At 41.7% G+C, this 23,646-nt stretch overlaps 1 protein-coding gene across 2 annotated transcripts in view; it reads left to right on the plus strand.

Moving 5' to 3' along the window:
- The first annotated feature begins 491 nt into the window (after positions 1-491).
- The window catches only part of UST (uronyl 2-sulfotransferase), a 161,742-nt gene continuing 138,587 nt past the window's right edge, over positions 492-23,646 (plus strand). The window contains exon 1 of one of the 2 annotated variants that reach the window (XM_084285104.1): positions 492-1,003. In XM_084285104.1, coding sequence (XP_084141230.1) covers positions 736-1,003 — 268 coding nt within the window. In that variant the 5' untranslated portion in view covers positions 492-735. The remainder of the gene's footprint in view (positions 1,004-23,646) is intronic. The other variant, XM_084285103.1, reaches the window with a different exon arrangement.

Consider the following 23,646-nt stretch of genomic DNA (forward strand, 5'->3'; position numbering starts at 1 on the left):
TTAAACAGCCCAGCACGAAGCGAGAACCCTTCACCCTTGTTGTGTGAAGCAGCTTTGCGGGCACGACCACAAGTCGTGAGGGATCACACTGCGAGCCACGTGCGGTCGGGAGTCACGCTGGGCTTTCGTGATCCCCGGGGCCCGTCGCAAGGCAGCGAGAGGGGCGCTCCCCTCGCCTCAGCTCGGCCGTGGGGGCGAGGGGGCAGCCCCGCGACCCCCGCCCGAGCCAGGAGCGCCCGGGGCAGGTGCCTCGGGATGTGCCGGGCCCGTGGAGGCGGCGCCCGACGGCGCCCGCAGGGGTCGCTCGCGGGGAGGCAACGGCGGGGACCGGGGCCGGGCCGGGCCGGGCCGGGCAGGGGTGGGCGGGCGGCGGGGGCCGTGCCGGGGGCGGCGGGGCCGGGGCGGGGGCCGGGCGGCGCGCAGGGCTCGGCGGCGGAGCGGCGGCTGTAACTCGACACCGGGGCGAGAGGCCGAGCGGAGCTTCGGCGGCGGCGGCAGCAGCAGCAGGAGGAGGAGGAGGAGAGGAGCCCCGGGAGCGGGATGGTGGCCACCTCCTTCCCCTCCCCTTAGCCGCCGCGCCGGGTTCTGCCGGGGGCGGCGGGCGATGGGCACGGGACGGGCGCCCTGAGCCGCCGGCAACTTTCCCCGCCGCGGGCAGCCGGAGCCGAGCAGGCGGATGGAGGATGCGCCTTCCCCGGCGGGCTGCGTGAGCCGGCGGCGGCCGAGGGGAGGAGGATGAAGAAGAAGCAGCAGCAGCAGCAGCACGGCGGCGCCGGGGGCTGCCCGGACACCCGGCCCCCCGCGGCGGCGGCGGCGGCCGGAGGGGGCCCGGGCCCGGGCGGGGGCTGGAGGCGGCGGCGGCCGCTGTCGCTGCTGCCCTTCCTCTCGCTGCGCGACTACGGCTTCTGCATGGCCGCCCTGCTGCTCTTCTGCCTGGGCTCCCTCTTCTACCAGCTCAACGGGGGGCCCCCGCACTTTCTGCTGGACCTGCGGCACTATCTGGGTAAGCGCGGCCGGGCGCGCCGGGGACTTGTTGAGCCTCGGGGATGGGGTGGGATGGGATGGGATGGGATGGGATGGGGCGCCCCGCGTCGCTTCCCCCCCGGGGGCAGAGCCGCAGCCCCGCAGCGATTTGGGTTGCGGTGCCCTCCGTGTCTGCCCCGCTGGAGGCTGCTTCCCTGCCCCGCGGAGGATCTGGGGGGAGTGCGTTGTGCAAGTGCCGCGCCGCGGCGGGGCTGAACCGCACGGGGAAGGGGAACGGAGGGCTTCGCCTCACGGGGAGGTTGCTGCGGAGCCGTTTCGGTACCGGCTTTTACCACCTTAGCTCCTCGTGGCTGCGAAGGCAAGCTGTCAGCATTAAGCACTGCAAAAGGGCAACCCCTCAGAGACAGCAGCACTAGGTTGCAAAGTAGAGCGCAGTACTTGTGGCTCAGAAAAATAAGCTGAAAGCTGTATGCGTGCGTATGTGTTTTGTGAACATCCTAGGAGCACATCTCAGTGCGTGTACGTGTGTTACTTTTCTTTAAAGGAAAGCTATCCCGTATCCTCAGTTAAAAGATAAGAGGACAAAGCCGGGCTCTTCTGGAAGGCACGCAGCAGTGGGACAAGAGGCAACAGACAAAGTTGCAGCAAGGGAAGTGCCAGTGAGATGTTAGGGAAAGAAATTTCAACACGAGGGTGGTCAGATGTCAGAACAGGCTACCCAGGGAGGTCCGGCCGTCCTTGCAGGCACTCAGAGCTCAGCTGGACAAGGTTCCGAGCAGCCCACTTCGAGTTGTCCCTGTTTTGTGGGGTGGGGGAGAGGACCAGGTGGACAGAAATCCTGCCCGGTTCATAGTCTGAGTCTACTGTAGCTGGAGAAGAAGGTCAATGAAAATTCAAGTGAGAACAGAAGAAGAAACTCTTTGAACGTTACTTCACAAATGCACCAGCATATTGCCTTTGCCAAAGGATTGCCAATTGGATTTTACTGACTCTTTTTCTTCATGTAATGTTAGTTATTAAGATATTCCTCCACTGAAGAGGAAACGGACAAGTTTTCCACCAAGGCGGAAGCAGGTTTTGCTTACAACTGATTGACTTTTTAATTGGATCAAGTACAGATATCTCTGTTTCAAAGCAAAGTTCATGCCAATTTTTTAATTTTAATCTTCACTAAGGATGAGTCTTGCTTGGCTGGTGTGAATAGAGAATAGGGAATAGATAGAGGTACACGGGGTTAGACAGTATCTCATTTTATGGCCTTTTGACTGCTCTTGAGGGATCCAGGAAATAAAACTGGGTTCGGATGCTTAAACCACCATAGCCGGTAGCTGTCTCTGCTGGAAAGTCTTCTGAGGCCTGGAGATTAAAAGCTTGGAAGACGCTGGATCTGGGTGAATGGGTGGTGATTGTTTTTGTGAGGTACTCAGCAGGTGCCAAGGAGCCTTTGTTGTACGCGCCTAAACGTGATGAGCTCCTGGGGAAGGAGTGCGGTGTTCTTTGAAAAACGGGGTGGTTGTTTTTGTTGTGTGGTCACTTTTTTTTTTTTTTTTTTAATGTTGGCTTCCCTCAGGAGGAAAGTGGACAGATCTATTCATATCTCACCATTAGCAAACTTCTGCACTTGTTAGCCTAGGAATTTCCTCCTTGTGCACAGGTCAGCTGGGACATTGAGGATGAGGACTTGTCTCACGCCCTGCAGCAGGCTGGTGCCTGGGTCTGAAGCAGGGTCCTTGTGGACTGAGCCCTGGTACCCAACAAGCAAACTGCACCACTGCCACTGCTGGTGAATGGAGCGTGTTCTGCCTCAACGTAGATGTGCTTGTTTGAACGGTATTTTCTACAGGTATTTTACCCTTGCTGGTGTACAGTGCCATTTGGGCTGTCACCCTATGGATGACATTGTTAAAGAGTTTTTATATATCTAGTGTACATTTTCCAAGAACAGTGCCATACTCCTTGATTTGTCCAACTGGTAAGGTTTGCAAATTGTGAACGCTTTTTTGTAACCAGGTAGTCTTGTTGCCTTCCAGGGGACTGACAAGTGTTTGGAGTAATAGGCAGTGGACACCTGGCCGTGCTAATGACCAAAGCCCTACATATGTGCATGGTGCTTTGTAAAACAGCTTGACTAGTCAAGTCTCATGACGTTAAAGAAAATCAAACTTTTTCTTTCCCCTGAAGCCACAGATCCAGTGAACAAGCAACTCTTTCCTTCCAGTCCTTCCAAGCCACAGTTTATGGTGTGAAAATTTAAATCCCCAATCAGACAGACAGCTAGTTTGCAAACCATGTTTCCAGTGTGTGAATTTTGCAGCCGCCCTTATTGCATTTATAGCTACAAGAACCAAGAGGCACTAGACCAAAGGGAAAACTTATTTCTCAGTTTAATTACTCTGCGGCCTCTATAGCGTGAGGGGGGCCGTCTTGTCCAGCTTTGCTTTTTTATTTGCATTTCAGGTTTCACTGTGTTGTTCCTGGTTAGTTATGATACTCTGGAAGGAATGCTTGGATGTTTTTTTTTACTTAAGAACTTGAAAGAAAGTTCACAAGTAACAGCACAAGACTTCAATGGACAAAAAGACTTCAATCAGGATGGAAATCACACCTGTGTTGGGCAGGTGTGTGCTTTAAAGGAAATCTAGGTGGTGAGAGAACTGCGAGGCTGAACAGCTTTCATTTAGTTCTTAGGCCTGCAGCATACTCTGTGGAGGAGGAATAAGTTTGTTTTCAAAGGAGTCAAGTGTGAAGATTTGCTAATTCTCTCAACTTTCCTTTGGTAAGGCACGGGACAGGTTTGGGGGGGCAGATGACTGTATTTTTGGAACATTCAGACCACTAGTAACTATTTTTCCTCCTGGACCAGATTCTCTGGTGTTTTGTCCATATTTGTCTCCTTTTTTGTTTGCTTGCTCTACTAATCGGGGAGAATCAGTTGGAAAAATGTTGTGGTGTCTTGTAGGGGGAGAAAGTAGCTCTATTCAGTATTTCCACTTTGCGTTGCCATCTCTTCTCTTTTGCAGAGCTCTGGAAGGGTCATATGGGGAAAATGGGAGGAGATCTGTAGATATGAGGCTGTGCTTTTTTTTTTTTTTTTTTTTTTTTAAATCCTGTTCCAAATTCAAGCTCATAATAGATCTAATAGGAATAAAGGTCTGTGGAATGCTGTTGGTTTCCGCTGTCCGTTCTGGCTGTGGTTCACAAGAACAGGGCTCAAGTTTCACACTGTAGTCAGGCCATCAGGATAGATGTAGAGCACTGGTTTGCAGCATGTAATCTGTGGGGGCACGGGTATTAGTCAGCTATTTCTAAAGAATCTGTGGAAGATACTTCATAAAAGCATGCCTGTTGCCAGTGGGCTTAAATTTGCTGTGTGGGGGCACATATCAGTCCTGGACCATCCATGAGCTTCAAAAAATAAGAAAGCTTAAAAGCTGCCAGGCTTTTCAGTAATGCACTGGAGTATTGGGATTTACACAACATCTATGAGATCTTGCTTGTTGCTTCTGCCAAGGTAACCCTGGCTCGCTAACCAAAACACAGCTCCAGCACTTGGAGGAAGTGAGGAGGATCTTCTGCAAGATGTATAGGACAGAGCTCATAAATCTTGGGCAGACCCGTGGCATCTGGGGAAGGCACTGGGGACCCCTTTCCCTTGGAACAGCAGTGGCTTTACGTTGCTGTAGTCTTTCCTGCTTTGGCTTGTGATAAAGACGTGCTTCAAAACACAGAAACGGGTATTTCCAAGGGCTGCTAGCAACCCTCTAATGGCCAATAAAAAAAAAAAAATGTTTTGATCTTCAGTATTTGCAGTGTGAAGTTGTTGTTGTTGTTCGTGTCAATTAAATCATTTCCCCTGTTGAACTCCCCGGGAGACTGCCAACAAGTGCACTGCTTGATGTCAGGGGTTTGATTGCATGTGGAAATTGCCTGCGCTGTGCTTCCTATGCAAGACAAAAGACTGAAGTGGCCGGTTGTGCTGAAACAGGCTCTAAATTGCTCCCCACTCTCACTCTTCATTCCGCTGGAAGCTCTCAAGTGTTTTGGCCAGGAGATGTGCTCCGTAGGCTTAAAGTTGTCACAACAAGGGTGACTGTTTATTTTGGACGCACGGGAGAATCCAGCCATAATTCTGTCAGGTGGAGGCAGCAGAAAGAAATCTTTCAGGGGAAGCTGTAGCAGAAATCTTCAAACTATTTTAAACTAAATGCAAAGCGAAGAATTTTCATTGAGGTAGTATGAATTGGTTTTATTTCAGTACAGTGTGGCTGTTGATTTTTTCTTTTGTATTTTTTTCTGGTGTTTTTCAGGGCAAGCTTTCCTGAGAGTGAAAGCACCTAGCATGCTCCGTTTTAGGTAGACAGCATGTTATTTTATCGTTGTTGTTGTTTTTTGTTTTTTGTTTTTTTTTTTTTTTTTTTGTGTGTGTGTGTGTGGTTTTTTTTGTGTGTTTTTTTTTTTTTTTTGTTTGTTTGTTTGTTTCTTAATGGCCAAAAAGTTGGCTCATCCAGTTTTGTTTTGCACTTGGATCATCAATATTGTTTTCCACAAACTTGCTGGTTTTGAAGGCCTGTCAGATGTGTGAGTAGGAAAAATACATTCAAGGAAAGATAGCCTCCACTATGGATGAAGTCAATATGGTGATACACAGTATCTGCTTCTTAAATGAATATGCTTTTAACAAGGCCCTGGTTATGTTCCTATTGACCTTTTTTTTCCCCTCATCATTTCAAGAACATGCGGTGTTCTCAAAAGAGCTCTTCTGTACTTTTAAGAATTTTGATTTTTGTCTGGCTTTTCAGTGGACTGTTTAAGAATACATTACACTTGAAATTTATTACATGTTAAAATTCATTAACATTACAAGGAACTGAAATGTCAGCTTCGAAGTTGCTTCTTAAAGCCTTGAAAAGAAAGATTCTGAATCAAAATGACAAGTCTGTAGCTGTATCTTTCCTCACTGACTTTTCTGTTCTCTTTGGACTTCCTAATTTTGCTATGGAGAATGCGGTACATATTTTCTTTTGAGGTGTTTGGACTTCAATGTATGTTGCTAAATCCTCATGCTATAAGCGAGCTATTTTGGAATACAAAAGATGTGCCTCATCTCCGATAAACTTTTGTTAAAAGGCTGCAAGACTTGCTCATCATTCACCACTTGTCCAGTTGTAAGATCAACAGAGCTCTAGCTAACACATGATGCTGTCAAGGAATACTCTAAGCAGATACGGAATGTCCCTTTTTTTTATGACTGACTCAAGCCTTTTCCTTTCAGAAAGATGAAGTGGTCACTGCACTATGTTACCACAGAATCACAGAACGTTATCCTGCCTGGCCATGAAACACTTCATACAGCAAAGTCATAGCAAAAGTGTTTAAACTTGCCTGAAAGTGTGATGCTGATATTCTAAATATATTTGGAAAATTGGATGATATTCATTCAGAGGTACATTTTCTGCTTTACCAAGTCAAAAGCCAGCATGGCAATCAGGTATTGTGTATGTGCAGCTGTGTACATTTTTCTGCTTCATCTTGGCAGCTTTGCCTGTGACCTTGAAAAGATTAATTCAGTTCCTGATGAGAGGGAATATTATTACAACTTTTTTCAAAATTTATATATATACACATATATTTCTAACTTGAGATTATATGATACAGACCTAGGTATATACACCTGTGAGAAGATGAGTCCACTGGGTAAATAGGATGCTAGAGTTTGACTCGGGGGAGCGGGGAAGGCTTCAGTTCTTGTCTGTGACAGAGTTCATATGACTTTGAACAAGTTGTACATTAATTCCATCTTATTTTAATCCCTTTTGCCCAAAGGACATAAAGAAGATAAACATGTAATAGAATATTATATTCTCTGTACAGTGATGGTAGGCATAGAAATACTTAAAGAAGAAAGATACTTGTGATTTTGGCCATTTATGAAAGTGTTAAGGCAGGCAGAGTGTTGGAAGGGAGATCCCATGTAGGCTGAGGCAGTCAGCAGTCCAGCTACTTTATTCCTATTAAGGGTATTGCTACTGTTCATTAACACAGTCTCTGTGCAGTTTTACTTTAGGAGTTATTGTTATAATTGATAGCCACGGTCTCATCAAAGGGCATCAGTTTCTAACAGTTCTGCACGTACGTCTTCATAGCAAAGACTTCATGCCCAAGGGAATGCAGTCAGATCGCGTACTTCTTGTTTCCGTTTGTGCTGCATAGACTTCATTTGCAAAAACAAAAGTAAAACCACATTTTCGTGAAGCATGATTCACTTCCAGTGAAAGGCAAGCATTTTGTGCTCTGTCAGGGAATGTTCAGCCAAAAGAATGGTGGCTGTCACAGGAAGAAAAAAAGGTGATTGATGGAGTAGTTCTTCTATTTTCATATGAAATTAAGGAGGAAGAAAATTACTTTTGCTTAGGGCTTGGCAAAAAATGATAAGCATTAAAGGATGTTGGAAAGCAGACTCTAACAACAGTAACTTGTACAAAAGCTTCAACACATAGTGCATTGTGGGAAGGATAAAGGCTATTTAAAAATTAAAAAAAAAAAAAAAGTTAAATGGTTTGAGATTAACATCTATGCTAGCTCTACCACACTGATTCCTGATAAAACTATTCTGAAAACTATTCTGAAGTCAGTAGCACATGTCAGAATCATCAGTGACAGTAAGTGGAGTTTTTTCATTTGTTACTTAAGTGCAGGTCTAGCTTGTCAAAATTTCTGGAACATAGCATAGAAGTACAATGTAGAGCTTTGATTTTTGGTGGGAACGCTCTGTAAAATAGTTGAACAGGTCAGCTTTGGTCCTAGGACAGTTCTGGCACAAAAGCCTGAAGGAGTAAAAAGAAAAAGAACATCACTTTTTTTTTTTTTTTTTCCCTTTCTCTCTCTTTTTTTATGGTATGCTGTTCTATCCCTTGTTTCCAGCTAGTAATTGAATCTTTCTCCTACCTCTTCTTATGATTCTGTCATTTAATATATATATATTAGTCACAAAAGAGAGTTTCTAATCTCTTCTGTGGGTAGCAAGAAACTGAAATTACTGGAACTGCTTGAGTGGTATTTTTATAATATTAGCCTTTTTTTTTTTTTTTTTTTTTTTTTCAGACATAAATTTGGGGCACCTAAGAGGAACAGAGCCCTTCTTCCTGGGTTGTCTTAGCTTTGAGGGGAAGTACTTACATGTTAACTTCTGACTCCAGTAACTCATTCAAGAAGAGTTTCCAGTAGCTATTTTGGTTTTGTAGCTGTTTCTGTAAGCAAAGACAAGGTTTGTAGATGAGATGTAAGAATTCACTTTTTTTTTTTTTCTTCCAATCCAAGATTTAAAAAAAAAAAAGTCTGTTTATCCTTTTTTTGGAAGTTGTGACTGTGCACCTGCTGCTGACCCCCTGCAAGTGCTGTTCCAAATTGCAGCGCTGTGAAAGGAAGCCCTGTGTTTTAATGGTGTTATGAAGCACAGCCAGCGGAGCGAATAGCTGCTTTCTCTGTTCATCTGACTTTGGTGAACACACTCAAGAAAATAAACTACCACGTTGTTATTCAGGACAGATAATTTTTAAGGACATGTTTGCAGCCATTTCAAATTTGTTTGTCTTTCATGAAGGATTGGGTGCTTGGGGGAGGTCCCCATGCTCACTGCTCTGCGTTGTTTTACTTCTGGAGTAGTGGGATCAGGATCCAGGGCTTACAAGGGTCCAGAACCTGATCATTCGAACCATGGGGGCATGAAAGGGATGAGACTCATTTTGAAATGCATGAGAATTGTGTGCCTGTTTGTGTCTTGCTTTAGGACTCATGCGCCAGACTTTATCTCCTGAGTTAGGTATCTACCCTCAGCTAGTTATCTCCTCTCTAATCGTTAAGGGGCAAGAGCTGCTTCCAGATCATTACAGCTTGTGATAGCTGTGTAATACAAGTAGGATCAGTTATTTTCAGGCGGGTCAGTCGTAGCACGTTGCCATTAAGGTGAAAGGGAGCACCAGGCTCGAGTACCCCGCTGCTGTCTCAGCCACCGCTGCCTTTCCCTGGGCAGTGGAGTTTCTTGTCTCCAACACCTCATCTGACCAATGCAGCAGTGGCTCAAAAGCGTAAGCTAAAAGCTTGGTTGTTGGCTGGTTTGTTTGTTTTGTTTTTGTTTTGTTTTTTAACTTTTGAGTGAAAGCCATGGAAAATGATGACACATGACTTTTCACCAAAAGTTTCCCCATCTTTATTGGTGAGCAGGCAAGTAGATTTTCAAACATAGCTTATGTTTATATATCAAGGCATTTGTTTTTCTTTGTTTTAGGATCTGTGTTAGGGGATGTTTGGAGAATGAAGGGTGGATAGGAAGTGGAGAGCAATAATTTGTCTGAAATTTATTTTACTCTCTTGCTCTTCAGAGCTGGAATGAGGGAAGCAGATCTTGTTGTATGGAAAATAGATGTTTGGCTTTAAGTGTGGAAGCACGATTATTAGGTCTGTATTAGGGTTTATGAGTACTAGTGCTTCAGAAACGGATGTTTGGATGCTTGCCAAAGCTTCCTTCCTGTCACGCTTAATGATTCAGAGTGGAAGTTTGTCATGAAACTGGCATGGAGATCATGGAGCCCTTGACAATTTGGGTACTCAGAGGTAGGTTTTAGTGCTCCCACTCCTGAGCATGTTGACTTGAAGGAGAACCAACCATCCACTTGGCCAGTAGAGGTTTTTAATGTGTCAGCCCCAGATACGTTGTGAATACATAACATAGTATTCATAGGAGGTCACCAAACTGCTAGCATATTACGGATCTTTGAGATGAGCAGCCAGTGGCCAGATCAAAAGCTGCTAATCAAGGGGTTTGACTCATCATTTCAATTTTTTTCCCCTATTTGGAAAGTCTGTTGTTTTTCCAGATAGACTAGTAATTACCTATTCAGAATATGAAATTGTACAGCTTTGCTCCATGGCAATTTCATTTTTCAACTTCAATTTCCATTCTCAATTTGTGTTGAAAACAACATGAGACCTGCAGGGACTGGGACGGCTGAGGAGATCTGAAAAGAAAGCAAGTCTGATGATACTGTTTCAGAAGGTGTTTGAGATCTTGTCTCCCAGTATACCAGTTCCAGCTTCAATTTCAAATGACACGATAATTTTGTGAAATGAATGCTTACATTAATTGATTAGTATTATTATCGCTTCATCTCACAGCAAATAAAGCTTTAGTATGGCCACTTTTTCCCACTTATTTTTATCAGAAAGGAGATAAATATAGTATTGGTCTTTTTTTTTTTTTTTTTTCTGGTCTCATTTCCTCATTTTTTCATTGCCTTGTAAGATGTGGCCATCTCTGTTTCCCTCTGCTTCTGTTGTATTTACGGGTAGTGGCCCAGTCCCGTGGTTAATCATTTCCTGTACAACACCAGACCGTATTTAGCAGCTGGTGGCTTCCAGAGTGGCTTCTCTTCCCTTGGTGGCTTTCTTCCCTCTCTTGTGTGTCCTACATCTAGCAAAGAGATCTGAATCTATGTTGAAAATCAGAAGTAAGGATCTTGGGAGAAGTGTCCCACAAGTATCCCATACCTTTGCGTTCTTAAAAAGCAAAGAAAAATGCAAACAAGATTTTTCAAAATACACAGAAAGGTTGTAGAGCTGAGATATTTGTAGGCCTCTTCTGAAGTTTGATGAGACTACAGACGGAAATGGCATTTTGGACAGTAGTGTTCCAAGAAGAGGTTAAGTGGAAGAGAACTGCTTGGGGGAAGAGGGGACAGAAAGGTGTCTTTGATGATCAGAAAAAGTTGCATGAGGTTTAGACCGAGTGTGGCTTGTCCTTAAGGCCCTGACTTCTCCTTTCAAAGGTTTCCTCTGAAGCCATCGGGGAGCGGCAGAGGTCACTCCCAAGAGCAGTAGGGCTGCCTGTGTCTTCATGACAGCCAAGTCCTTGACTTCTGAAGTTTGATGGCAAGAATCTGGGTCGTTGTGGCATTTATTCTTAAAACCATGGGTTGATGACTACTGGAGATGAGGGGGAGGGAGAGGAGACTGGAAGCCCCACTAGCAAGATTTTTAGGTTGAGAGAGCAGTTCATGTCAGTGGGTCATGGAAACCTCAGTGCTTAGGATGCCTAGAAATAGACTGCATAAAACACTGGAAAAATAACACCACAGGGGATATTCGTCACCGCTTGATGGGTGGATTTGATAATACGGTATGCGTATTTCTCCCAAAGTCTCACAGTTCCATGAGAAGGGTGTGTGACAAGGGTTGTGATATAATCTAAAACATTGTAGCAGATATTGTAAGGCAAAGGCTGTGAAATTGCTGACATCTTAGTTCCTTTCTTATCTGCAGCTGATTGTTCTTTCCTACCAGAACTTCCCATACAAATGTACAGATTTCTTTTGTGTTGCCCACTGGGAGATAACACAATAAGTAAATTATTTAGAACAGCAAAATAGCAGTGCCTAAACTTCAGCACTTGTGGTTCTTTGTGATTTTTTTTTGTCTTTTTTTTTTTTTTTTTCCACTTGTGTCATTTTGGTCATCACTGCATCCATGCAACAGGCTGATAGAGGCGCAGCAGTACATATAATAATGAATAATAGATAAGCTAATGTATTGGCTACCATTACCAAGGGGCACAGAGGTAGGTGAGACTGAGAGTTAGCTGCAACCTGAGGAGGTGTTGCCTCTTACCGGCTGAGGAAACATTGAAACCAGAGGTAATTTGGGAAGAAAGACAAGTCTGTTTTATGAAAATCAAGGTGTAGCCTCACCTTCTGGACAAGGGAAGGTGATATGGGAATGTGAGAGGGAAGTCTTTTGCAAAATACAGGCTTCCTTGGAAGTCTTTTTCAGCACATATATGAGGGAGAAAGGAATCCAAGTAAGGAATCCAAGGTGCTTACATATTGCCTTTTTGGTGCTGATTTATTTCTTAAATCACTTTTGAACTGATAAACAGCCTTGTTCTATTAATCTTGTTGCATCCCCCCTCTAGTTTTCAATCTTATCTAATCAATGAGGCAAACTTTGGGAAAGCTCTGGGATTCTTTATAGCTCAGCAGTCACCTACTTTCTGCGCTGTGCTACATGGAAACAGCTGACGGCTTCATTTTTTTTCCCTGGAATGTTTTGGTTATGAATGTTGGAAGCTGAAAGATTCTAAAGTTGCGTGCAGTCTTTCACCTTCTGACCCCAGCTCCAGCAGAGCTGAGGCTGGCAGTAGCTGGATCTCATTACTGGGGTGAGGTGTTCAGTGACTCGCATGCAGTAAGTTCACTGTGTAAGCTGTGATACCGTTGCTGGCATTGCCACTCTCCTTTTCACTCCTCTAGCTCTAGAATAAGGCATGTCAGGCTGGAGTGTGAGCAGGCAGCAGCAGTGGAGGGTCCGATGGTTTTTACCTGGCAGGGATCCCAGTGGGCTGCCTGTTCCAGTGTGCTGTGGTGCTGGGCTTGGTGAGGGCGCACACACTGCCCGTGCTTTGGGCATGAGGGAAGTAAGATTCAGTGAGATGTTACTGAGGGTTATAAAGCTTGGAGGGGCTGTTGAGCCCCAACTGGCCCCGAGATAAGAGCTGCCCCTGTTTAGTGGATTTGTTTGTACTACCCCTGATCTGTAGGGAGAGATGTTTGTCTGGAGCTATTGCATCAGTGATAAACTTATTTCTTAAAAATGAAAAAATCTTGGAATTTCCTGCTTGGTGTCATAGACCAAGAAGTCATTCAGCTTTTGCAAGGGAGCTGCTGACTGTCTTCCTCTCTTCCCCTTCTATCTCTGATTACAGACCAGAGGGTACATCTTTCTGTTTTTTATCTTCATATGACAGTTTCCATCCAACACTTCAAAGAGGAAAGTAAATATTAACACCTTTTATTTAAGGCACACAGAGGGGCTTTGTAACTTGCTTGGTGTTGTTTGCTTGGTGAATAGAAGTATCAGAAATAGATCCACAATTTCCTGGACTCAGAAGGACAGGGATTTGCCTGGAAATGCATACAGCATGTCTAATGAAACACTGATGCTTAACAAAACAGCAGCCCTTCTGCTTGCCTTTTTCACAGCACTTATCTGGCTCGCCTGGTTGGGGTGATTTAAGTTTATGCAGCCTGTGGGGAGCATATCTGCACAATGCTCCTGAAAGGCAATGGAGTTACTCGTTTTTGTTTGTTTGTTTTGGTTTTCTTTGGTGGGGCTTTTTAAGGTTCAGAAGAGAGTGAAACCAAGTCTGACCAGGTTGGATGAGGCCCTGGGCAACCTGATCTAGTGGGTGGCACCCCTGCCCATGGCAGAGGGCTTGGAACTGGATACGGTCCCTTCCCACCCAAGCTGTTCTGATCCTGTGAAGTCTGACAGACTGTGGAGTAGCTTTTACAGAGCCACTGCCCTATGTACATATAGTAACTTGTATTTTCCTTTCTGCAAGCAGCCACTTTTTAGTCTTCACTCAACCTGTTCCCATCAACAGGAGAAGCCTGCTTCTGCAGAGCCATACGTAAGACTTGAGTCTCTCAAAAGAAAAGCAAAGTGTGTAGGAAGAAGTGATAACTGGGAGGGGGAAAAGTGGGGTGAGAGAAGGACAGGTTGCTGGGTGAATCTTTCCTGATTTAAGCTAGAACAGAGCACCTCTTACTGTGTTCTTCTTAAAATGAGTGAGCAGGAGACAGGAATAGCAGTGGGGGAGCAGATAAGCAATAAATGGCGTGTTATGGAGCCTCTTCCCACTGAAAAGGTAATTGGCCTATTTCTTGTTGCCTTTTGCAGCTGTCTTCATCACCTCTGTGTAATTTGTTCACCAAAGCCCCTACTGTCATGGGAAAAATTGTATTTGTGGCATGGGTAGATGTTAAAACAGCTGCTTTTGTAGCCAGCAGAGTTTAAAAGCTGTATATTCATCTTCAGAAACACTTCCTTATCTGTGCTGAAAACAGAAATGTTTTTACTACAAAGGATCTCATAATGTGAGGGAGTCAATGAGTTTCATGCAAGCTTCATCTGTTTAGGCCCTGTGGCTACAATTGGTTAAAATTTTACATTCACAAATTGCCTTAATTCACAGGTAATTACTGCATGGTATGAGGAAAAAAGACCAGGGAATTTATTTTCTCATTCTATCAGAATCGTTACCATGTAACAAACAAAACAAAACAGCAATATTAAAAAAAAAAATAAGGCAGAAGAATTGAGTGGTTTATGTGGTAGTTTTTTGCTTTTATGTGATTACATTTTGGCTAACAAAGTATGAACGTTCTCCATTTTCATGCATAGTACTCTGAATCCTAATTCAAACTTGAAATTTCATTCCTGTAACAAATAAATGTGGTGATCGTGAGCTATTTTTTATGTGTATATGTTCAACATCAAGGAAAATAAGAGACCCACAGTGCTTCGATATATAGTTAAGTTTGAGTTAGAAGTGGCAGGTTTAGCTGTTCAGTTGTAGTATGGCTCTAGTTCAAAGGATTTCCTTACTCCTACTCTATAAATAACATCATAAGTAAGGTTTACACTCTTTTCTTTCTCCAAGAAAAAAGAAGCATGGATGTTTGTAGGCTGTTTGCACTCCTGATCCTTGACTGCACAGGGTCCTGCCTACTGACCAAGCATTACTAATCTCTTTTATTTGCTTTGGTAGCATGCTAGGGCAGTGAATGCTTGCTGGATTGCAGACCCAAGGATTTGGAATCCATGTGACTGGATAGATTTATTAGTGCATACCTGTATGCGTTTGGTCATATCTCACAGAGGCTTACAATGCTGTGCAGGTCACATGTATTGTCTAGAAAATGTTCCTGTTCAACTTGGAAAGAAAGTTGGATGGAAGAACAAGGAAGAGGAAAAGTGTAAGCATTTTTCCTCATTCCTTCCTTTGCCATGTTTTTGGGCACTTATAACAAAATGATGTTAGTACTAATGTATGGCTAAATGCGTTCTGCCTCCCGCAGCTGTAATTCTTTGTGAACCACAAAGAACAGTTTATATAAAGTACAAATTTGCGAAATGCTCTTTTGTGTGCTTTTGAATGCATCGCAATTTCTTTGACCAAAAAAAATTTTGCTTCACCAGCTTAAAAGTCCTGTAAAGTAAAGGAGTTTAGAATGGGAAAGTGTGTGTTAAGCAACTAAAAAGCCAGAGCTTGCATTAATAGTCCTTATGTGAATTATACCAATTTCAGTGCGTCTGAGACACAAATGCTAAGTTACTGCTGAGAACTACAGTTCAGTAGGGCCTGATGTTTATTTTCTTTAACTAGAAATAACATAAAGTGTGTGACCAAACTGGGTTTATTGTACTGGCGTATATTGAAATTTCTTAGAATTTACATTTCATTATTTAATATTATTCTATTTATGTAACTTTATCTTCAGTTTGTTTTATTTGGAGTTCAGTCTGTAGTGTCACATGTTCATTTTTTAGGAGGAGGATCTGCTAGATTTTTCTTCAGTGGTAGGTTTTTTTTTCCTGCATGTTTTTGAGTACAGAGATAGTGCAGAGTTTAGGCGCTGGGTTACAGGACTTACCTTAATAGAAAGAAAATGTAATGTGATTATGGAAAAAACAGCATCAATTGTGTGTGTGTGTGTATAAAAAGAGAAATTATATCCTTTGTTACACACAGTTTAATCAATATGAAAAAGATGCAGAGTTAAAGCACATACTAAACAGTGCATTACTTCTTTGCCTTGCTACGCAGAGGTCAGTATGTGTGTCCTCCCTCTAATTTACAATTGAATTAGGAATGGCTGTAAGGAATTAAAACATCTACCATTGGATCTCCTTTACTCTTGAGATACAGATGGGAAACTGAGGTTCTGCTCCTGAATAAGGTGGGGCCCTGGTGACAAAGGACATTCCACTTAAACAGAACATTTTTTACGTCTGGATGGTCAAGCACTGGCATAGGTTGCCTCGAGATATTCCAAAGCAGTCCCTGAGCTCCCTGCTCCAGCTGACCCTGCCCTGAACAGGTGGGCTGCAGTAGATGACCTCCCGAGGTGCCTTTCCAACTCTGCTATGCTGTGCAAAGCTGACTGCACGTTCTGTCCTACCAGAAATTTGGTTAAGAGTAGGAGGGAAAAGTCAGCTCTAGCGTGAAGTGTGAAGGAAATGTTTCTTCTCTTGCGCTAGGAAATGAAAGGACATAGAAAAAGCAGTCATCATACTACTTTGTATTTCCAATTGTAGATGAGATCTCATAAAATAAAGCCTTTGAATGCTGTGAGAACAGAATCCAGAAGCCAGTTTTTCACTGTTTGTTGTGCTGTACTTGATGTGGAGCTGTTTTGAGTCTAGAGTGCACATGCATTGAGGGTGATCGATGTGATAGATGTATTGCTGATTGGGTGCAGATTTAGGAGTAGGGCCTACGTCCAGGCTTCAGTTGCAGCCTAAAGGAGATGGATATGTCAAAATTGCACGTCACATTCACAAATCACTTCTATAGCTTGAATATTTCTTCTGGAGTCTGAACTTTAGTAATGAACTTGCTCTTAAGTTTTACGCAGTTAAATATCCAGTTGGACTTGAGCCTAGAAGTCAAAATAAAATTATTTAGACCTACAATTTATTGTAGCAGAAAACATTTTAGAAGTACAGTTTGATTAGCTTCTGCATGTATTCTGCAAAGTTAAGCTCTCCCAAAACAACAACGAAATCCTAGAGAACATATATGTCTGAGGGAGAGAGAATGGATGGGAAGTTCAAGAGAGGATGTAAACATGATTATGGTGGGAAGGGATTGCTCCTGAGTGATTCCAGCTACCGTTTTACCCTTTTCAGCACAATCCTTTTTTCTCATTTTCATCTCATTCTTTGTGTTTTTTCCTCTTAGGTCAGTAGGAGAGCGATTTCTTAGAACAAAGAAGTAGTACAGTAAATCCATTGTGCCTCTAGGATGTATTAACTTCAAACGATATGATGCTTCCGTCTCTTCGCCAAAGTTAGATAAAATCAAGCCTGCTTGTTTTTGTTACTCTGACTCCAGTGTGATTCTGTCTTGAAATAAATTGGACAGTGCCTTTGCAAGTGAAAAATATTGAAGCAGATTTGTTTCAGTGAAACTGATACCTCTGGCAGGTTGGATCTAATTCAGATTGGTGTTCCAAGGATGGGAGACTTGAAGTTTGAGGAGCCCCAAAAAAAAACAAAATAAAAAATTTCAATTATAGTTTAATTTTAAAGAAATTATAGCAAGCTTAGCTTAAAATTACTTGTGGATTGAGAGAGGAATTGCTATTGTGTTAATTTATTTTCTGAGATTAGCAGTAATATTCTGAGATTTCCTTTAGCACACACAAGACATTCATATTTGGCACTGGCAAGCATTCCTATCTGAAGGAATTTTGCCTGTTTTTTTTTTTTGTTTTTTTTTTCCTCTTTTTCTCCAGTACTTTCTCTGTTTCCTGGAGTTAAGGAAGATCAGCTTGAGTACTTTTGCATCCTTTTTCCTACTGTAATTGCATGTGTTAGTTGGATCTAGTTAAATTGTTGGGAGACTTGGAGTAAGTTTTAAAGGAAACCTTTAAAGTTTAAAAGGAAACCTTTAAGCTTCAAGATAGAAAGAAGCAGAGCTGTTTTGTCAAGGCAGGTTCTGATGTCTTTGCAGAGGTTTAATGCCCACAGTGATACTGCACACTGGAAAACAATTCATTTGAATAATTCAAATTATAGAATTGGGACATCGTTCCATATCATCGATGTTTTTTTCCTCCACTTCCTTTTCATCAAATGTTTTAATAAATCACAGAAGTCTTTCTTGTGAAGTTCTCCATTTAAAGAGGTACCAAGTACTTTTCTCTTCTGGAAGGCTTTTTCTCTTGATTCTTTGTTGCTCTCCGCACTGGATTGATTGCCCACTGGGCAGCAATTCTCAGGTAATAGGGATGTGTAGTTTTCACATAAAATTGTCAAATGCTTTGTTGCTCTGAGAGTGGTGATTTGCCCTGGGAGTTGTGGGCCATGCAAAAGATCTTTCTGGTTTCTGTTAGTTTCATGGGTTGGCTTGCCTAAGAAGTAAATTAAAAGCATTTCTGCTGTTTCATTGACCTGATTCTTTGACGTAAACTGAACTCAGTGAAGTTGTTGATGGACACTAGAATTGAGACTGCAAGTAAGAGGTGGGTGAGAGTGTCCTTTAGAGGGAAGAGGATCCAATCCTTGGATCAGTACAGGATTGCACCACACACCAGTGGTCATTTAGAGCTAAAGAGTCTTGGTTCTGAGAGAACACAAACAGTGGGAATAGAAAGTGGAAATACAGATAAGCATGGATACTACAGAGTGAATATTTAATCCTTCTTTATCATGGTAGACTTGTACGCCGTTTTCACAATGCTGCGCTTTGTTGCTGTATGGAACTGTATGTGCTGCTGCAAGGAATAGGAAATAAGATTAGAGCCATTTCTCAGCCCTTTGTGAGACGGCAATTTAGTGATATGCTGGCAGTGAGCATTCATTCCCTCATCCACCATGTTTGCTTCTCAGGTCTACCTCATCTTGGAAAGGCAGGGCGTAAGCAGTAGCAAAACAAAAAGAAAAGATAATGGTCTGTAACATAAGTGTGCATGTATAATAATAATATATGATATAATAGGTAGAATAATATGATAGTATAAGTACATGATACAAGGAACATATATTTGGAGATGAAGGAGAAGAAATGGAACTTTTATAGGGGGGAAAAAACAGTGCTTTGACCAAAAACATGAACGTTGTTATAGGTTAAGTTAGAATAATGTAGACTTAGCTAAGAAATGCTTGTGTTGCTTGTCTTTCATTGAACCAGTCATAAACAGTTCTCATATGCACAGTTCCAAGCTCGAGTTATCTGATTTACTTTCTATCAACACACTGGCTGAAGTAATTTAGTTTAAAAAAATAATAATCAGCTTCCATTACTAATTATGCTTAGTACTCAAATGTGAACAACTCTTTTAGCAAGATCACAAAAGTGCAGCTGATTTCTTCATGGAAGGACCTTGAAGCCTCATGCTGCTATGAGAGAAGTCTCATTTTAGAGTGTATTGTGGTGTGTCCCATTTCTCTCACTTGCAGATAATTGTGAATATTGCTTACTTGATAAAAAATATTTTTTGTTATAAAAATATACAGGGAGCCACTGTGAGGAAAAACTCTTGTATATGGTATCTAGAAACTTTTCCAGAGATTCAGAAACTTTTTTTGATTAGTGGTTTAGCTAGGTTTAAACTCATAATGTCTTCACTATATATATTTGTGTGTGTGTGTGTATATATATATATATATATTATTTGTAAGGTTTTCAGAGTAGGTGGGTTTTGTTTCAGCTGATGGGTTCCCACAAGAGATGTTTCTGTCATTCTGTCATTTCCATCTTCAAGTCATAAGAAACCCATAAGCTGTTAATTGATTTTGCTTCTGAAATAGTCATACTGGTGACATGGCCTGCAGTAGGGCCATGCCCTAGATAATAAGGTAAGAGTTTCAGAGGGAGTATGTTCATGGTTTTTTCTTTGTTTGTTTGTTTTTACTTTTAATAATCGGTATCAAGCATATTTTCACTTCCTTTCTGGACTTTGTTGTTGTTGTTCTGTATGAATAGAATTATCAATCAAAGTTGAAAAAGTGTTTCATAACTATAGCTGTTTTGTTCCCTTTTAATGAAAGTTCTTCTGAACATTTCTATAGTTCATGGTTTGCTGTGTTTTTCTGTTTGCTTTTTTGGAAAGGAAATCTATGATACTTTAATCTGGAAAAAGGACTTTAAACAAGACAGGGCACTTATGGAAATATTAGAAGAGTTATAGTTCTGGTGGTTTTTTATATTCCAGTCGTAATAATGCACTGCATTATGCTTTGTCTGTTCTCACATGTAAATGGAGCTGAATGACAGCTGAATGATAACCATTTTAATGATTACATGATTCTTGTTAATATGATAAGAATTTCCATTGAAGTGGCATGGGAAATGAAAACTTATCTCCTTATTACACACCCATTACTTTACACTGTGGCTTAATTTTATTGTTTGTGAAAGTGATTATGCGATTTCTGGTGCTTACAAGCAGCAGATTCAACTTTTTTTTGAGCAGTAATTTTCTTGCAAACTGAAAAGTTTGGAAGTTACAAATCCAGGTTATCAGAGCAAGGTTGTAGAAACAATGCCTATCAGAAACCAAAACTAAAAACAAAACAAATATCTTAAAAAGAACACTTGAGATCAAAAAGAGGAAATGGTCTAGGAGGTGATGTTCGTTATTATTAGAAACATAAAGTGAACGTCAAGACATATGAACTTTGATCTAGGTATATAAGAATTGACAAAGAGGGAACCTTCTGTAGCTATAGGGCAAAATAAGAAAATTACTTGAATTTTGGACTTGTTTCTGTCAGTGTGCCATTCTGTGCACTGCATGAACAAGTATCTAGAAACAATGGGGAAATCAGCAGGGATTTCAGAAAGTTAGCAGTGTTTTAATCTTCTACGAGGAACGTTTGAAAGTGCAGGAACTTCTGAATATTACTTTTGCTAGTCTTTTAGAGAGACACCTGGGATGTGAATCTGAATCTGGCTTTCTGAAAGTGAATATCAGTATCTTCTGTAAATGTTTAAAGTAATGTGATTGTCATCACATAGCTGACACTTCGTACTAATAGTTAAGAAAAAAAGCCTGATTTAACAAGAACAAATAACCACTGCTTTACTGTTGGACTTGCATCAAAATCATTCTCTCTCTCTCTCAGAAAAATGCAGTCGGTTGTAGCTGCCAGCTAGTGTACAAACAGAGCTGAGAGAGGGAACAGCTGCGCTCTGAAAAATAGCATAGCTCAAAGGCAGCAGTGCTGGCCTCGCTCACTGTGGTGGGGTTTTTTGTCTGTTTCTGTTTCAGACTGTTATCTATTTTGGGGGTCGTTTTGCATATGTAAATAAGTTTTTCTAAGTGATATTTAGGATTAAAGTTTTTTTACTCAAAAAAAGTATAGCAATGTGTTGGCTTTAAGAGTTACTGCATCCGTTTTTCCTTACCTTTGTGCTTCTCCATGTTTCTGTGATACTCAGTCAGAGGCTGTCAAATGAGGACAGTCGGCATCCTTGAAGCTATATGATCATGCGTTGGTCAAAAAAATTCACTCACGTGAATAGGAATATCATCAAGAAAGGTGGCGGTGGCCTAATAGAGCATTTTTACTTGGTGGTCTTCTGTGTTGCAGGATGTGAGTATTGAGGAGCAAATAGTGGGTGTTGCGTTTCAGTAAAAGCTGCAACTGAATCTGCATACTGGCAGAGTTAAAAGAATAAGTTGTGACTACAGTATAAGGCAATAAGCGACACTATAAGAAAAAATGGAAGTAGTAAGTATAAAGAGTGATAAATATGTTGTGCATTCATGCAGCTGTTTGTGTGTAGCATGGTGTGCAAAATATCACTTTATATCTCATTGAGATATTAAACTTTTCTTTCCATAGTTTTCTTTCCTCTCTTACAAGCTAGAAACTCTTGACTAACCATTTTCTAGTGAATATAAATTTAATACTGCCATAAAATCTGACTGTTCTAAGTGACTTGAGGTTTTTATGTAGTACGATGTCCATTGGTTATTACTGAGAACTGACACAGCTCCGTCTGTGTTGCTGTTGTGTGTGCTGTTCCAGATGGCACAGGATACAATAACTTATTTCTGAACTCCACAAAAATAAGCTAATGCTCTTTTGGCTTGCAGCAAATGAAGTGTTATGCGCCACTTGTTGTGTTTTAGACAATGCATGGTATTTTAGAAAAGGTGGAACACTAGAATTTTCTCAATAGTACAAATATAATTTGTTGTGCAGGAAAACATTTGTATGTAGCTTGTCTTAATTTCTGCAGAGGTAACATGATTCTGGATTCATGTTACAGAGAACTGGATTACTGCCTGGGTAGGGTTTGCTTCTCTTAGGAGCGTATGGTGTTTTGTTTTCTGCATAAAACCTACTTATTTTCAAAGGCCTGACAATTGCAACTTATTTGCTGTTTTTAGAAACTTGGGTGCTACTGTAGCCAAACATAGAAAGTAATGGTTTTCATTGTTGTTTTTTTTGTCAGGGACTAAGGTACAGCCAGGATCTGTCTTTGCTCCTTCATTGATGCCTTGCTCCTGCAAAGTCTTCCAATTCAGGGAACATTTCCAATTGTCCCCACCTTGCTGCCCTGAGGTCCATCACCTCACCTGGCTGTGTGGGGCACGCTGTGGTCAGAGCAATGGTCCTCATCGCTGGGTGTTGTTCTGAGCACAAATTGGCTGATGCATGATGATATTTTCTGATGTTCTTCATCAAGCAGGGACTCTCTGGCCTTGGTTATGATACTTGATTACATCTGTCCTGTCTGTTGATATCTGTTTAATGTTCAATCATCTTACTGGAAAGCATGTTAACACTTGAAAGTAGTTGTTTGCTCATTTGTTTTGTGTGATACTAAAACTGGCAATATGAGATTTGAGAAATCTGCCCTTTCTGCAGATCTGAGAAGTGTGACATTTGACAAAGCTGGAGATAATGCATTGAATTAGGTTTTGCAGGATTTTTTGTTTTTCTTTTTTTCTTTTTAGTGCGGTTGAAAACTGATGGCTGCAAAGTTTTTGATTTGGGCACTGCCAAGTTCACAAGGAGCGCTGTCTCCATTTTTTGAGCTGTTTGGATGTCTAACACTTCTTTAGAGTGCTGTATGGAAGTGCTGAAAATACATGTATTTAGCTATGGCTTTATGGAAGTATTTAGAGCATAAAGAAGTGAAAACGCTGTTGGGCTGTGTCTCCTCAGATGCCGAGAATCTTTGGAATACTGTGGTTAAGATGTTTTGCTTCTTTTTTTTTTTTTTTTTTTTTTTTTCCTGTATGTTAAGCACTGTTGACGTTTTAGGAATTTTTGTAACAACAATTCAGTGGAAGAAATCGTGGATTGGAGGCTTGGGATGGGGAGACAACCCATGTTTTGTGTGCCTCTTCCTGCTGGTTACGTTGGGTATGTTTAATATAGCTTACCTTTTTTTGGCCTTTTGATAAGCATATGGGCTAAGCCGTTTGTTTTTAAATAGCAAACCACACTGCAGTGGTTCTGGATGTGTAATTACTGGAAAGACTCTGAACGTAATCAAACCTGCTCTTTTGGCGTTGTCCGAGTTGGACCAAAATAAACAGCTTTTAATAGCACATATCAACAAAGCTGTTTGTTTAAAAGGTGTTGACTTTATTATCAACACTTGAATTCTAAAATTTAGCTGAAACTTTACGATGTGGCATCATTTGCTGAAAACTTTTTTTTTTTTTTTTTTTTAGCTTTTGTTGTGTTGTCAGAAGTGAAAATTGGCAAATAAGCCAAAAAAAATCCGTCACTGACCCACTTCCAGATTTGATTTGTATGTTCAGCGGCACAAGTGTGGTGCTGTATTTGCTGTGTTTGAGGAGGCTTTCCATGCATTTTGTGAGGACACTGGCCATCAGAAACAGAATGCAGAAGTGGCAGTTACCAGAAGTCCACGACAAAGAGATTTAGTTTCTCTGAGTATTTGTGGATTAAGCCCTATTATTAGAAATGGTCTAGCTTGTAACATTTTCTGGTTACAGGCTACATTTTTTGTAAGGCAGCTCAGCATACATCATTTATTGCAGGCTGAAAACAAGAAAGAAGTGCAAAGAGGGAAGAATTGGTGTTAACTGTTGTGGAATTATCTCAAGCAGGCTT

This window comes from Netta rufina (genome assembly GCF_964035555.1).
Source record: "Netta rufina genome assembly, chromosome: 3".
In the NCBI taxonomy this organism is placed as follows: Eukaryota; Metazoa; Chordata; class Aves; order Anseriformes; family Anatidae; genus Netta; species Netta rufina.